Here is a 16,778-nt window from a genome sequence, read left to right as displayed (position 1 = left end):
GGCAAGTAACAAATTACTGTAAGTTATTACACTTGGAATACCAAGTGTACTATTTTTCACTTTTCTTACCCAAATTAACTCACTCTCATCAAAAATTACAAAGAAGAGGGACTCCCTGACAGTCCAGTGGTTAAGACTCCGTGCTTCCAACGCAGGTGGCGAAAGTTCAATCCCTGGTTGGGGAACTAATATCCCACATGCCATGTGGCATGGCCAAAAAAAAAACACCCAATAAACAAAACAAAACAAACAGAAAAAAAAAACAAGGAGTATTATTTTTAAAAATTACAGAGAAGAAAGTGGAATATAGGATTATTTCTAGATGTTATGCTTTAAAATTCTTAAAATGTTAGTTGCAACTGACTTTTTGTATACCTGTATGATCCTTAGAGTGTTACAATCAAGAGAAATCATAAACTTTCAGTCGCTTTGATCAAGTTGTAGATAGATTTTAGTGGATGATCGTCAGGTCTAAGTTGTAGTTGTTTTGCTACTACAAACATTGCCAAATGTGTTGGCATTTGTAAAGCTTTCTAAAAGTATTCCACCAAATCTTGATAGCACTTTATATTGCATGATTGGGAGGGAGGGAGACACAAGAGGGAAGAGATATGGGAACATATGTATATGTATAACTGATTCACTTTGTTATAAAGCAGAAACTAACACACCATTGTAAAGCAATTATACTCCAATAAAGATGTTAAAAAAAAAGAACTGAAAAGTATTTGTGAGTTGGTTCTCAAGCAGGAAGATATATCAAATGACCATTCTGTTTATTATATGGTCTAGAAATGAAGAGACTTACTGAGACGTTGTCCAAAATCCATGTAAAATTTGTTTTGAGATGTCTTTTAGAAATGTTCCTTTTAAAGAAATATATCAGGAAGAATATTTATTAAACATCAGGTCTGAATTATTTTTACTCCCAAGTAAAACATGCATATCCTTTTTAATAGGCCACATTTAAGGGATGGATGGATATAATGTATGCAGCAGTTGATTCCAGAAATGTAAGTATTCTTTATATCCTAAGTCTTTTCACAATATTGATTAGGCACTAAAATTAACAGAGCATAGCAGCTAAATGGAATGATTCTACAATGAATTTTTAAAAAGGGAAAAGTATGACTCAAGTTAATACTCAAGTATAGTAGTATTTATCAGAAAGACCTTAGTAAGATATATCAAAATGGAAGTCAAACTAATGTAACACATGAGTATATTTAATAACTAACAAATATCTGTCTATTAACTATTTTTCTATTTTGTTTCCTTTTTATCCACCAATTATATAATCAATAATAATATTGGCATGCTGGAGCAAATGTGAAGAAATACATGGTTACCATCAGTAGTTTACCCTCCATATTAGACAAGTTAGGGATGTTGTCTAGGCAGCCTTAGCTTTCTGTAATAGTCACTTTAAAATCAATTCTTTTATATGATTATAGCATCCATAAATTTACTGGAACCTTTACAGAGACTGTTATCATTTCTGTGATCAACAGTTTCCTTTAAGTTTCTATCACCTAAGACCTACTTTTTTGATTTCTCCTACAATAGTCTTTTTCAGGCTTCAAGAAGAGAATTGAAATCCATGCTCATTCCAACTCTGCTCTTCAAAATTTGTAAAATTTAGTATTTTCTCTTTATCTTTTCATTCTGAAGTCCCATCTTCTATAATCATGAAGAATGAACTTTACCCCTGGAATCTTTGAACTGATCTGATAAGCACATTTTTATCTTTCTTGATGTGCATTTCCCATAAGTGGCTTCAGTTTTATGTTGAGTACTTTCCTGATATCCTCCAGAGATGAGTTATTTCACTTTGTTACTTATTATTTTTGTTTTGTGTGTTTGGTTGGTTTTTAACTCTGTTATCTTTAGGAGGACATGAATCTATTAGGGCACTATCTATAGTGACTCCTTTACCTCTTTACTAAGTGCTAAGTAAAAGCTCAAATGCTTATTTATTATGAGTACAATCTAGAGATTAAATTATCAGTTGAGGATTTAACAGATGGCATGTCCAGTTATGTCTACTCAATCCGAAAAATTCAATGAATGTTATAATGTTACAGGCAGGATGCCAAACATCGAAATAAGTAACTCAATTCTTGTTTGCTAAATAAATTCATGCATCAGGAATGATTATTTCTAAACATAGTCTATGCATATTTACTGATGTAAAATTTTTTTCACTATTAATTTTAAAATTATTAAAATGCAATACCTTAAAAAATCCCCCAATTTAGTACACTACTGTCCAAATGGCAAGATATTAGTTGTATTTATAGTTAGAAAAAAATACATTTCAAAACCATCATATTGTATTTTTCACATGAGAACACTCTGTTTTTCACATAAAAAATTATCCTAAAGGCCAATTTCAGAGATTTTTTTTTTTAGAGGTAGCTGATTTAGAGGAAATAAAGAAAAGTACTGCTTAAGTGTTACTAGAAATTTTCTTTTCTATTCTCATGAAAAACACCAGTGACTACCAGCATCAAATGTATTGTAATATCTTACAAAATATTCTCCTTTTGTAGGTGGAACTCCAGCCTAAGTATGAGGAAAGTCTATACATGTATCTTTACTTTGTTATTTTCATCATCTTTGGGTCCTTCTTCACCTTGAACCTGTTTATTGGTGTCATCATAGATAATTTCAACCAGCAAAAGAAGAAGATAAGTATTTCTAATATTTTCTCTCCCACTGAGATAATAAATTATTTGAAGGGTTTTCAACACCAAATGAGTACTTTAACTCAGAAACCAAATGGGATTATATATTAAAATCTATTTTTGCATCCTCCCCCTCTGCCATTCACTGCCCATGCCTTTCATGGTATAAAAAGCCAAGAATGGCTGTATTCCATTCTCCTGTGCATAAGTTCACAAAATCTCTCTCCCCTTTAAAGAAAAAATACTCAGGTACCACATTTTCTCTTTTGAAAAAGAATAATTAAAAAAAAGAACTAGAAGAGAACCCAGGCATATACCTGTTTCCCAGAGTCAACCTGTTGTTTTATGTTTACAACTTCCCTCCTTGAAATATATTTTCCAGCAAAAACGTTTAAAATCTTTGCAGTAAATTAGGCATGAGAGGTAAGCTTCTTCTAGTGTTTCTTTTCACATTTTTTAATTCTTTTTTGGCTCATTTTATGTATTCCCACTTCGTTCTCCCTGATGTTAATTACAAGCTATCAGTTCCAGCCTTGAATTGAACAGTTCTTTATTAATTATTATCACTTATGAAGCCCATTTTATCATCCCAGTTGTATATGCATATTATCAAAAACACAGAAAGTGAAGAAATATCATTACTCAGGAGTAACTATTCACATTTTATGTTTTTCTGTTCAAACTTTTTCTACACATATCTTTGTTATTGAAATTATTTGGTCTATAATTGTAAATTTTTTTGACTTAACATAAGTATTTTCCCATTTTGTTAAGTATTCATATATATATTATCATAATTTTCTTAACCATTTTCCAATAGATTGATGATTTAGGTTGTTTCTAATCTTTAATAATTTAAATAGTGCCTGGTCAAAAGTCTTTGTGCCAAAAAAATTTGAGCCTGTAATGATTTCTTTAAGATAAATTCCAAGAGTAAAGTGTTTTGCTTTCCCCAGGTAACATGCCCACTCATACTCCCAATAAGTGGTGCTGGGAAAACTGGACAGGTACATGTAAAAGTATGAAATTAGAACACTCCCTAACACCATACACAAAAATAAACTCAAAATGGATTAAAGACCTAAATGTAAGGCCAGACACTATCAAACTCTTAGAGGAAAACATAGGCAGAACACTCTATGACATACATCACAGCAAGATCCTTTTTGACCCTCCTCCTAGAGAAATGGAAATAAAAACAAAAATAAACAAATGGAACCTAATGAGACTTAAAAGCTTTTGCACAGCAAAGGAAACCATAAACAGGACCAAAAGAAAACCCTCAGAGTGGGAGAAAATATTTGCAAATGAAGCAACTGACAAAGGATTAATCTCCAAAATTTACAAGCAGCTCATGCAGCTCAATATCAAAAAAACAAACAACCCAATCCAAAAATAAGCAGAAGACCTAAACAGACATTTCTCCAAAGAAGATATACAGATTGCCAACAAACACATGAAAGAATGCTCAACATCATTAATCATTAGAGAAATGCAAATCAAAACTACAATGAGATATCTCACACTGGTCAGAATGGCCATCATCAAAAAATCTAGAAACAATAAATGCTGGAGAGGGTGTGGAGAAAAGGGAACCCTCTTGCACTGTTGGTGGGAATGTAAATTGATACAGCCACTATGGAGAACAGTATGGAGGTTCCTTAAAAAACTAAAAATAGAACTACCATACGACCCAGAAATCCCACTACTGGGCATATACCCTGAGACAACCATAATTCAAAAAGAGTCATGTACCAAAATGTTCATTGCAGCCCTATTTACAATAGCCAGGACATGGAAGCAACCTAGGTGTCCATCATTGGATGAATGGATAAAGAAGATGTGGCACATATATACAACGGAATATTAACCATAAAAAGAAACAAAATTGAGTTATTTGTAGTGAGGTGGATGGACCTAGAGTCTGTCATACAGAGTGAAGTAAGTCAGAAAGAGAAAAACAAATACAGTATGCTAACACATATATATGGAATCAAAGAAAAAAAAAGAGTCATGAAGAACCTAGGAGTAAGACGGGAATAAAGACACAGACCTACTAGAGAATGGACTTGAGGATATGGGAAGGGGGAAGGGTAAGCTGGGACAAAGTGAGAGAGTGGCATGGACATATATACACTACCAAACGTAAAATAGATAGCTAGTGGGAAGCAGCCGTGTAGCATAGGGAGATCAGCTCAGTGCTTTGTGACCACGTAGAAGGGTGTGATAGGGTGGGAGGGAGGGAGACGCAAGAGGGAAGAGATATGGGAACATATGTATATGTATAACTGATTCACTTTGTTATAAAGCAGAAACTAACACGCCATTGTAAAGCTATTATACTCCAATATAGATGTTAAAAAAAAAAAAAGCATATAGATGTGCTCAGGTCACTGCTGTTTCACTGGCATCAAACATTCTCTCTGTTTTTTGGTACTTGATATTTGAAAAATGAAAATTGTATTAATTTTCATGTCTTTTATTACTAGTAGGTTTGAATATGTTTTCGAGGCCTTTTTTTTGCCATTTATTTTTCTTCCTTTGAGTACTGATCCTTCATTTCACTTGCTCAGTCTGTTTTCTTATTATATGAGTGCTTTCATTGGATGAGACTCTTTCACTTATGGAACATTTCTGTCCCTTAGCCCCCTTTATTATTACTGATATTACTCCGTTGTCATTATCAAGCTATTTCGTTTCACTTATTAGCCTGAATTCTAATCCTCTGTACCTACTGGCCTATCATATCACATACCTGCCATACGTATGACCTCTGACTTTTCCCCTAAGTCATCTACCAACTTGGCCAGTTTCCTTTCCATCCTTTTGCTCCAATTCTTGGCAGAGTGAAAGTGGCTTTTTATGAGTAAATGTAAACCATCATGCAATATACTTACTCTAAATCTTTGCTACATATGAATAAGAAAATCATTGTCTTTAACTTCTGAAAGGCAGTGTGTGTAGTGAAAGGAACCACGTATTTAGTGTCTCAGTGAATCAAATTGTACTACTTCCTGAGTTTACGGTCTTGGGTAAAATACTTAACCTCTCAGATTCTGGGAATTTTTCCTCCATAAAATAATAGTGAAAATAATAAAGTCAATTTTGGATGATTGTGAGAAATAAATAAGATTATAGTATCTAAAAACTAGTTTTAATTTTTCAAATTTAAAATCCCAGGCATAATTATGCTAATTGGTTGAATTTTGCATTTCCTTTTTTAATTGTCCCTTTCCTATTTTAAGTTTAATATTAAAAAACTATGTACAAAGGGACACCGTTTTAACCAGTTTTGATTTTTCTTTTCTATACTTTGGAGGACAAGACATCTTTATGACAGAAGAACAGAAGAAATACTATAATGCAATGAAAAAATTAGGATCAAAAAAGCCTCAAAAGCCTATACCTAGACCAGGGGTAAGAAATACCAAATGACATGGGGGAAAAAAATACAAAAACAAAACTTTCATGGGTTTTCTCACAGAAGAGATAGCAGCTAACATTTCCAGCAGCAAAGATTTCTCCCACTTTTAGAGCATCATTAATTCATACCTTTTATGGTAATGGTAAAAATTATTTTTTAAAAGGAGAGACCAAAAGGAAAAAGAAGAAACAGAAAATGCACCCTTATCTTCAAGGCATTTAGAATTACACAACTAGAATCCAAACAAAATGGCAAAGGGCACATAGGCAGTGTGATATGCACAAGGAATTTGATCATATAACTCAGAATAATTGCCAAGTAATGTTAGACAGAAGAGTAATCTTGGATGGGGTTAAAAAACATGCAGTTTTCTGATAGATTAACAAGTTGATGAATTGTTGTGTGAAATAACACCTTACTTCCATTTTATTTTTCATTAGAGGTACCAGTTGTTTTGGAGAAGGAAAGACTTCTAGTATCTAATATTCATATATAAGGCTATAAAGTTAGAAATTACTAATGTCTACAGAAGTCAGAGTCAATAAGTACAATTCATGATGATAAATAACCAAATGTCATGTTTCCATGATGAACCAATGAGATAACTGCCGTGAAATGGAGGAGCCTTATCCCACATTGTACTGATTTTTATGATGATGACCTGTGAGGTTAAAACAGCTCCTGGGGTGCTTTAGGGAATAAAATGCTAGTGAACATTCATATTCATATTGTGCTAGCCAACACTTGCCTTCTTGAGAATGATGAAAAACATATACTGTCCTCTGTTAAGCCTTAACACTGGAAGTAAAAATGAGTCAACTATATGTAGGAAAAATGTAAGATAGACGATGTCCTCAAAGTTCCTCAGTGGCCTAGGGAAATGGGCCAGACAATGGCCTGTAGTGAATGTAGTGGCAGAACCAGGGAGCAGAACCATAGATCACTGACAAGGGACATGAATTTGTGACATCAAAGCTAAGGAATGTCATTCTGGCCTGATTATCCCTGTATAGACTCAGCATTCTGTGTGTGACAATGTCAGCAAAGACTGGTTGGTGGAAGAGCATCAGTATTGCCACACATGGACTTGAAATGCATAATGTTATTGGTGTGTCATGAAAATGACAAGTTCCCTCTAACAATTCTTTGAGAATAAGGCAAGTGGAATGTTATTAGATACTATATTTTGAAACTGCTTCATGGTCCAACTGATCGTGGGAAATTCTGGTATAACAAAATTAAGCAGGTTTCTTAACTTCTCATAATTTTAATACATCAATATTCATTTTGTGCCTCTCAGAAAAGTGTATAGTATGCAGTGTTTCTTATCAGAAATCCCCTTTTGACAAGGGATTGTTATTCTGTGGAATACATTTTGGTAAATAGCAATTTAGGTAACTAAATTAAAAAACAATGTGCTATAAACCATCTTCTACAAAATTCAGGGCCAGTGGTTCCTAGTTATAATACTAGACAGTCAGTTAGTGCAGAAAATACTTATGTAGAAGCTAATGTGTACAGGAAGACACCTCTGTTGCTAAAAGCATTTCTGATTTTCTACAGAACAAATTTCAAGGAATGGTCTTTGACTTCGTAACCAGACAAGTTTTTGACATAAGCATCATGATTCTCATCTGTCTCAACATGGTCACAATGATGGTGGAAACTGACGATCAGAGTGAATATGTGACTAACATTTTGTCACGTATCAACCTGGTGTTCATTGTGCTGTTCACTGGAGAATGTGTGCTGAAGCTCATCTCCCTCCGCCATTATTATTTTACCATAGGCTGGAATATTTTTGATTTTGTGGTTGTCATTCTCTCCATTGTAGGTAAGAATTATTTCAGGTCTCTTAAGTTCAGCTCAATAAAAGTAAAAGTTAGACTAATCAAGTTTAAATTAGAGATTATCTGACCACTCAGAGAAAACCACTGTGAAAATTTTAATGTATTCCATACTGGTGTGTTTCTCTTTCTTACAAAATGAGGCTCCTGCTATGCATAGAGTATTGTATCCTATTCTGTGCATTTTAGACTAGGTATATTATTTGTCAATATACCAAAGTCTCATTCATTTGAACTAGAAATGTGCTGTTAACTAAGATTGAGATGTTTTTGACTTGTTGACATTGAATAGTCTATACAATATCTAAATAGCTCTATTGAAGAGAAGACTAGAAATTTAGTCTGGTACTCAGGAGAGACAGTGCATCAGAGACTTAGACACAGAGTCATTAGCATGTATACAGGAGTGGAAGCTGGTGGCAAGTAAGGAAGAGCATAGAGTGAAAAGAGAATAAAGCTAACAGCAAAATGTCAGCAATTGCAGATGGTAAGTTCTTTAATGCAGAGTATGGGATATTTTGTAGATTACCTTGAAATTTATAGTAATGATGCACAAAAGAAGTGATGTGGCATGGAACATCATTTCATCAGTCATACACTTCAAAGCCTGGAATGTTAAACAGGTCACATGACCAATAGCTCATCTCATTCAAGATACAACTCTAGCTCCAGTGAAGTGAAGAAGTCTGCCTGTGGGCCTGAAGTATTCATTCTTTCCTAAACCAGATAATAATATGATTGGGTCAATATTTTATGATCCAATAGGGGGCACCTCCATTGGGCAGATTTTTATGCCATTCCCCCCTCTGAAGAAGTTGATTTTCTATCCAACTCATATGTTGTGTGTAGCCTTTGATTCCCACAGTAATCTGTGGTGTAATTAGTTGTGGATAGGGTACTTAGTTTTATTCACCTCTCTTTCTCTCTCTCTTTCCCTCTCTCTCACTCATACACACACACACACACACACACACACACACTTACTTACTCTTTACAGAATGAAGTAGTGTAACTCAAAGGTACTTAATTTCTTGAGCTCCTCTTCAGCTCAATCACTATTTCATTATTTTAAAGGCAAATGGAGAAAGAAGCTTTAAGGAAGAGAGCTGAGAGACCAGTGTCAGACACAGGAAACCAGAAAGAGCATCAGCTTAAACCCTTTAAGAAATGCGCCAGACCGTATATATACATATATATATGTATTATATATATATATGTGTATATATATATATATATATATATATGAATATTATAGTAGAAGCTTACGGAAGCATCAAGTTCATGGAGAGATGAAAACAGCATTAAAAACTGCAGATACTTTTAGATGGGGAAGGACTGAATAGAGGGTATATATGATTTGGCATTTTCAGAAAAAAATCATTGAATTCTTATAAACGTGTACGTATACTGTTGGCTACTGCTCTTAAGATGGACTTGAAAATTTTTAATATGTTTTTTTAGATTCAGTCTTGGGACTTTGTATAAGCTAAAACTAGTCTATAGATATCCCTCAAAGACAAAAGGTACTATAAAATCCTTATTGAATTGAATATTGTCATAGTCACCTTGGACTGCCATAATAATTACCAGAGACTCGGTGGCTTAAACAAGAGAAACTTATTTTCTTAGAGTTCTGGAGACCAGAAGTCCAAGTCAAGGTGCCAACATGATGGGTTTCTAGTGAGAGCTCTCTTCCAGGTTGGTAGATGGCTGTCTTCTCACTGTGTCCTCAGGTGGCAGGGAGAAAGAGAGAGCAAGCTCTCTATTGTCTTTTCTCATAAGGGCACTAATCCTATCATGAGGGCTCCAACCTCATGACCTCATCTAAATTTAATTATCTCCCAAAGGCCCTATCTCCAAATACCACCACCTTGGGGGGTTAGTGCTGTAATGTATGAATTTGGTGGTAGGGTGGGGGTGGGTGGACAGAATTTAGTCCACAGCAAATACTGAGTTGAATTTAATGTTGAATGCCGAAATTAAGGTTTATCTATAATATATATATGTATTGTCTGTATGTAACATTGAAGATTAAGTAACTGAATTTCAGTACTCTGAACTTTACCTGGGAGCCTTAACAGAAATTTAAGTATTATTTTAATGGATAACTTCTTCACTGGTTGATACCCTGATCTTTTATCCATAGGTATGTTTCTGGCTGAGCTGATAGAGAAATATTTTGTGTCCCCTACCCTGTTCCGAGTGATCCGTCTTGCCAGGATTGGCCGAATCCTGCGTCTGATCAAAGGGGCCAAGGGGATCCGCACGCTGCTCTTTGCTTTGATGATGTCCCTGCCTGCATTGTTTAACATCGGCCTCCTGCTCTTCCTGGTCATGTTCATCTATGCCATCTTTGGGATGTCCAACTTTGCCTATGTTAAGAGGGAGGTTGGAATTGATGACATGTTCAACTTCGAGACCTTTGGCAACAGCATGATCTGCCTGTTCCAGATTACCACCTCTGCTGGCTGGGATGGATTGCTAGCACCTATTCTTAATAGTGGACCTCCAGACTGTGACCCTAATAAAGTTAACCCTGGCAGCTCAGTTAAGGGAGATTGTGGGAACCCATCTGTGGGGATTTTCTTTTTTGTCAGTTATATCATCATATCATTTCTGGTCGTGGTGAACATGTACATTGCTGTCATCCTGGAGAACTTCAGTGTTGCTACTGAAGAAAGTGCAGAGCCCCTGAGCGAGGATGACTTTGAGATGTTCTATGAGGTTTGGGAGAAGTTTGATCCCAATGCCACCCAGTTCATGGAATTTGAAAAACTCTCTCAGTTTGCAGCTGCTCTTGAACCTCCCCTCAATTTGCCACAACCAAACAAACTCCAGCTCATTGCCATGGATCTGCCCATGGTCAGTGGGGACAGGATCCACTGTCTTGACATCTTATTTGCTTTTACAAAGCGGGTTCTGGGGGAGAGTGGAGAGATGGATGCTCTCCGAATACAGATGGAAGAGCGATTCATGGCTTCCAACCCATCAAAGGTCTCCTATCAGCCAATAACTACGACTTTAAAACGAAAACAAGAGGAGGTGTCTGCTGTTATTATTCAGCGTGCGTACAGGCGCCACCTTTTAAAGCGAACTGTAAAGCAAGCTTCATTTACATATAACAAAAATAAAATCAAAGGTGGGGCTAATCTTCTTATAAAAGAAGACATAGTAATTGACAGAATAAATGAAAACTCAATTACAGAGAAGACTGATCTGACCATGTCCACAGCAGCTTGTCCACCCTCCTACGATCGGGTAACAAAGCCAATCGTGGAAAAACACGAGCAAGAAGGCAAAGATGAGAAAGCCAAAGGGAAATAAAAAAAATAAATCAAAATCACTGGGTGACAAATTGTTTACAGCCTGTGAAGGTGATGTATTCTGGTCAACAGGACTCCTTTAGGAGGTCAATGCCAAACTGACTGTTTTTACACAAATCTACTTAAGGTCAGTGCCTACAATCAGACAGTGACCCCTTGTCGGAAAACTGTGACTCTGAAAAGGGAAGATGACCTCGACAGGAGGTTACTGTTCTCACTACCAGCTGACACTGCTGAAGACAAGAGACAAAATGGCTACTCAGACTGTAGGGACCAGTTCAAAGGGGTGCAAACCTATAATTCGGGGGTTGTTTAACATGAAACACTTTAGTGTAGTAATTGTATCCACTCTTTGCATTTCGACTGCCACATTTGTCACATTTTTACAAAACCTGTTAGTGGATTCATCTTTTTTTTAGTCCATATGTTGTTTATTATATGTGACTATTTTTGTAAACGGGGTTTCTGTTGGGAAATAGACTAAAGGACCTCTCTAACAGGTATGCCACCAGGGGTTATGGTAATTGCATGGCCTCCCATCTGCACAGAGATGTGGTTTGCATGAGGGCATGCTACCCTCAGAGATCATGCATGAAAAAAGTCACGAGGAAAACAATGAGTTCTTAAATTCCATCCATGTTTCTGGGAGCAGTAATTAGGTGAAAATTGGAGGTGCTTTGCTGACCTTGTCAAATCCAGCCCCTAGACCAACTATATCATTTTGGGGGGATAGCCCATGAAATCTTAGCAGGTGAAAACTTCACTCAAATGTCTGGAGTCATAAGTGTTATGTTTTTGTTTCTTGTATTTAAAAACCTGAATAAGTATTGCTTCCCCCCTAAAGATGGAATTGACAAAAAGAATGCTTTATAAATTTCTGCTTAATCCTGCACTTTGTTTAGCCATCTTCAGCTCAGCAAGGTTGACAATGTATATGTTAATGAAATGCTATTTATTATGTAAATAGTCATTTTACCCGGTGGTGCACGTTTGAGCAAACAAATAATGACCTAAGCACAGTATTTATTGCATCAAATATGTACCACAAGAAATGTAGAGTGCAAGCTTTACACAGGTAACATAATGTATTCTGTACCATTATAGATAGTTTGGATGCTATGAATGCATGTTTTTAATTACCATGCTGCTGTATCTGGTTTCTCGCACTGCTCAGAATCTCATTTATGAGAAACCATATGTCACTGGTAAAGTCAAAGAAATTGCTCAACAGATCTCATTTCTTTAAGTCATTAAGCAATAGTTTGCAGCACTTTAACAGCTTTTTGGTTATTTTTAAATTTTAAGTGGATACCATATGTTGTATAGCCTGACTGTACAGACATGTTTTAAAAAAAAAGCACTGCTTAACCTGTTAAAATGTGTTTAGAGTTTTATAAGCAAATATAAGTACTGTAAAAAGTCATTTTATTTTATTTTTCAGCATTATGTACATAAATATGCAGAGGAAATAATCTTAAGATTGATATCACAATCACTTTCTTACTTTCTGTCCACCGTACTTTTTCAGGGAAGAAATTTGCTAAATAAGAAATGAAAACAAGACGGGGTAGTTGTAGATTTCTGCTTTTTTATTACATTTGCTACTTTTAGATTATTTCATAATTTTAAAGGGCAAAAATAGGTTCACAACTCACATCCAAATTATGCTTTGCAATTGGAAAAAGGTATAAATTTTTATTTACATTTTTGGTAGTTCCTACGCTAACTGATTGAAGATAGTGCTTATTTTTAATTTTTGTCCTTTTTTTTCTAACTTCTGTTTATGTTTTCATTTCTTTGGAGTCATGCCGCTCTAGATTGCTCTAAATATAATGCGGGTTTCACAACTTTTTTTTTTCTGGAAGAACAGAGAGTAGTGAACTTACGTAGTCAGTTATATCAGGACATTTTGTGTTTCTTACAGAAGCAAATTATAGGCACTTTTTCTTAAAACTACTTAAACTGTATTTGTGAACTGCATGCTGGAAAATGCTACTATTACCCTAAATGATGCTAACCAACATTAAAAATGTGCAAAACTAATAAAGATTACATTTTTTATTTCATTGTTTGCCCAGTTACTTTTAGTTAACGGTGTTGTGTAACACACAGAGGTATACCCGGGCTGACAGCAAGAAAACCTGGGGTAGGAATGGGCCTGGGGGAAGTGAACTACTAGGGGCTACGAGCAGTAGGATGTGGTCTTTGTTAGGAGAAAGGACTGAAGCTAGAGCATAAGCTGGTGGCTCCAGAAGGAAAAGAAGGATATGAGAACCAGAGCTATGGTGGATGGCCACTTGAGGTACAAAGAGAATCTCTCAGAACTGTATTAAAATAGTAAAAGTTGCAATTTGTGAGTCGGGTATTTTGTTTGCTCCTCCAGAACCACTTTTCATGCTCCTCCATCCTGCTCTGTGTGAGGGTGGCCTTATAAATTGCATCAGTGGGCTCTCTTACCCTCTAGATCACAATCTGTTTGGCCAGTGGGAAGCCCCAGAAGGAAAATACCATCAGGAAAACACCAGTGGGAGAACAGTAAAATTGGGTGTTTATTTCCGTGTCTTCTTTGCTAGGTTGCTCTGGGTTGGCAGTGCTGCATTCATCAACATAGTCATGCTTCCAGTCAGACAGCCCCTCCTACAATGAGAGCTACTTTTTTGAGGGTCTGGTCATCACTCTCCGCCTTGCTCCTTAAGACCTGTGGCTGGACTTCCCTATTCCTCGTCATTTTCCCCTTACCTTGCTGACAACTTTTTAAATGGCCCCTTCATAAAAACATTCTCTGTTGCCTCATTTCAGCATGCCATCTGTCTCCTGCCTGGATGATACAGTGATTAAATATCTCGTGAAAGTGGGCACGAGGCAAAGATTTGCCTTGGGTTAGCTTGGAGGCTTAATCTAACCAACTTTGGTAGATAAACAGGAACTGGCGAAAATACAGTGAAGTCAAGCACAGAATTCACAGAGATCATGGAGAGTTTCCTGGAGTGGTCCAGACAGTGAAAGTGACAGCTAAAGAAACATCTAAATTTAAGAGTAAAGAGAAGCCCTCACCTGTCATCAGAGTAGCACAACATCAGTTATGAAGCCTGAAAGAGGAACGTGAACTTGATGGAAAGAGGAGAGGTCACACACAGTGCTTCTCCCCATCCTTCATCTTTCTGACCTTGTCTCTTCATGACATCATTGCCCTAAAACACCACAACAACTAATTCTGATTTACCAGTGGGTGAAAAGAATTTCCCATTTCTAACCAACAAAAATAAGGATTATAGCATAATCCCTACAGATTTTTTTTTTGTATTCCACATCCATACCAGTATTCACTGGTACCTTTCCAAATACAAAACATAATCATATAAATCACCATATTCATTTTGGTATTATCTTGCATAGCAAGTAATGATAGTAACAGATTTAACCCATTCAATAAAATAAGAATTCACAAGTATATACTGACATAAATAAATGGAGAAAAGGAAATATCTCTTCCTTACAGTTGAATGTTAATGAACAAATGTAGAAGAAATAATGAAGTTAGAAAATTATCACTTGGCAACCATCATAATCACAACTGATTCATGCAAGAATAATCAACGAATACTAAAACTCATGGGTGAAAGTTTGATGAGGAATAGGACATTTACATTGTCTCAACGTATTCTGTATTAATGAAAATTTTTTTTAAAATAAGAAAGCTTACAGTGGAGAAAACTAGCAGACACTACCTTCAAAGATAACATCATCAATTATGGGAACAAGTTTACTGAAGAAGACACATCACTTCTTGGTATCCAGTCAAAATGGCATAACCAGAACTTAATCATAATGAAAATCAAATTGAGCACATTCTATGAAATAACTGTACTGAACTCTTCAAAAATGTCATGAAAAACAGAGAAAGGCTAAGGAATGGCTTGAAGTTGGAGAGCTATGAAAACTAACCACAATGTGTGATTCTGGATTCAATACTAGACTGGGAAAATAGTAATAATTATGGATATTACTGGGAAAACTGGCTAAATTTGAATATGGACAGTTGATTAATTATTAGCATTATAAAAGTACTAATTTCCTTAATTTTATAAAGTCTAAATGTGGCTATTACATAATTAAAGGTAATACCCTGTTCTCAGAAAATGCACATTAAAGTATTCAGGGATGAGTGGGATGATGTCTGCAACTGACTTTTGAATGGGATCAAAGGAAAATAAATTGTATGTGTGTATGTGTGTGTATAAAGGTTGATATAGATATGTGTGTGTGGTTTTGGGGATGGGAAGGTTTCTTTTTGCCCTTGTGTTATTGAAGTGTGTGTGTGTGTGTGTGTGTGTATTCATTGTAACACCTATTTTTTGTGTCCTGGAATTTATGATTCTACCCTTAAAATTAGGTGTACTAGCTCTAATTACTTCAAAGAACCCTGTATTTTAACTACTATTCTTGTTCCCTAGAAGTCTTCTTTCTGAAGAGACACATAAATGATTACATTCCTTGCCCTTCATGATAATCCTTATAGTACTAAAAATAAGAATATTTTAGGAGAGATCTGTGTCATAGTGGTTAAGATCTCAGTATTTGAAGCTAGACAGATCTAAATTGGGGCCTTTTGATCTAAACTCTGGGGATTCTGCCCATATCATAACAGAAGGTGCCTTATTGGCTGTATGAGCTGGGGTCCAAACATTGTGTCAATCAATAACCCCAAACATATTTCCACAGACCAGCACCCACATGGCAAGGGTTTCATATGCCTGAAGTTAACCTAGGAAATTAAGAATAATGTCACAAATATTTATAAAGCTAAACATATTCAATTTAAAGAACTTTATTGTAAAAGTGTGATTTTATTTTATTTTTTAATTCCAAAGACTAAAAGCATTTTATGTTAACATCCTCTTTTTGAAATAATGGTGAGAATAAATGATAGTGGGTTGTTTTAATACTTTATTTGGCCAAATTAAAAATTGGCGACCCTGACTTCCCTGATGGCACAGTGGTTAAGAATCCACTGCCAATTCAGGGGACACGGGTTCGAGCCCTGGTCCGAGAAGATCCCACATGCCGCAGAGCAACTAAGTCCGTTCACCACAACTACTGAGCCTGCGCTCTAGAGCCCGCGAGCCACAACTACTGAAGCCCTTGCGCACAGAGCCCGTGCTCCACAACAAGAGAAGCCACCTCAATGAGAAGCCCACGCACCACAATGAAGAGTAGCCCCTACTCACTGCAACTAGAGAAAGCCCACATGCAGCAACGAAGGCCCAACACGGCCAAAAAAAAAAAAAAAAAAAAAAAAAATTGGTGACCCTGTGTTTGTCCTCCCATTCTCCCATTTTATTTAACTGGTACATGAAATCAAGAGTCCAGGAAGTGGGATAGACAATCACTACTTAACCTCATAGGTTCATATGTTTGTATGTGTGTACGAACAGGTTCAGACATTAGAACTGTATAATCTGTATTAAAGTCTACAAATTTGTCCTGTAATTGTGTA

General features: G+C 36.0%; 1 protein-coding gene across 11 annotated transcripts in view; it reads left to right on the top strand.

The window, feature by feature from the left end:
• LOC309809083 (sodium channel protein type 1 subunit alpha) overlaps positions 1–11,282 on the top strand; it is a gene marked incomplete at both ends in the record, with an annotated part of 86,232 nt that extends 74,950 nt beyond the window's left edge. For all 11 annotated transcript variants that reach the window (XM_082629813.1, XM_082629804.1, XM_082629812.1 and 8 more), the window contains 5 exons: positions 960–1,013; positions 2,553–2,694; positions 6,007–6,104; positions 7,675–7,945; positions 10,105–11,282. In XM_082629813.1, the coding sequence (XP_082485939.1) occupies positions 960–1,013; positions 2,553–2,694; positions 6,007–6,104; positions 7,675–7,945; positions 10,105–11,282 (1,743 nt within the window). The remainder of the gene's footprint in view (positions 1–959; positions 1,014–2,552; positions 2,695–6,006; positions 6,105–7,674; positions 7,946–10,104) is intronic.
• Between the last annotated feature and the right edge of the window lie 5,496 nt (positions 11,283–16,778).

The sequence above is a fragment of the Mesoplodon mirus genome (genome assembly GCF_964341445.2).
Source record: "Mesoplodon mirus genome assembly, chromosome: 8".
Classification (NCBI taxonomy): domain Eukaryota; kingdom Metazoa; phylum Chordata; class Mammalia; order Artiodactyla; family Ziphiidae; genus Mesoplodon; species Mesoplodon mirus.
This window is presented reverse-complemented; position numbering and strand designations above follow the sequence as displayed.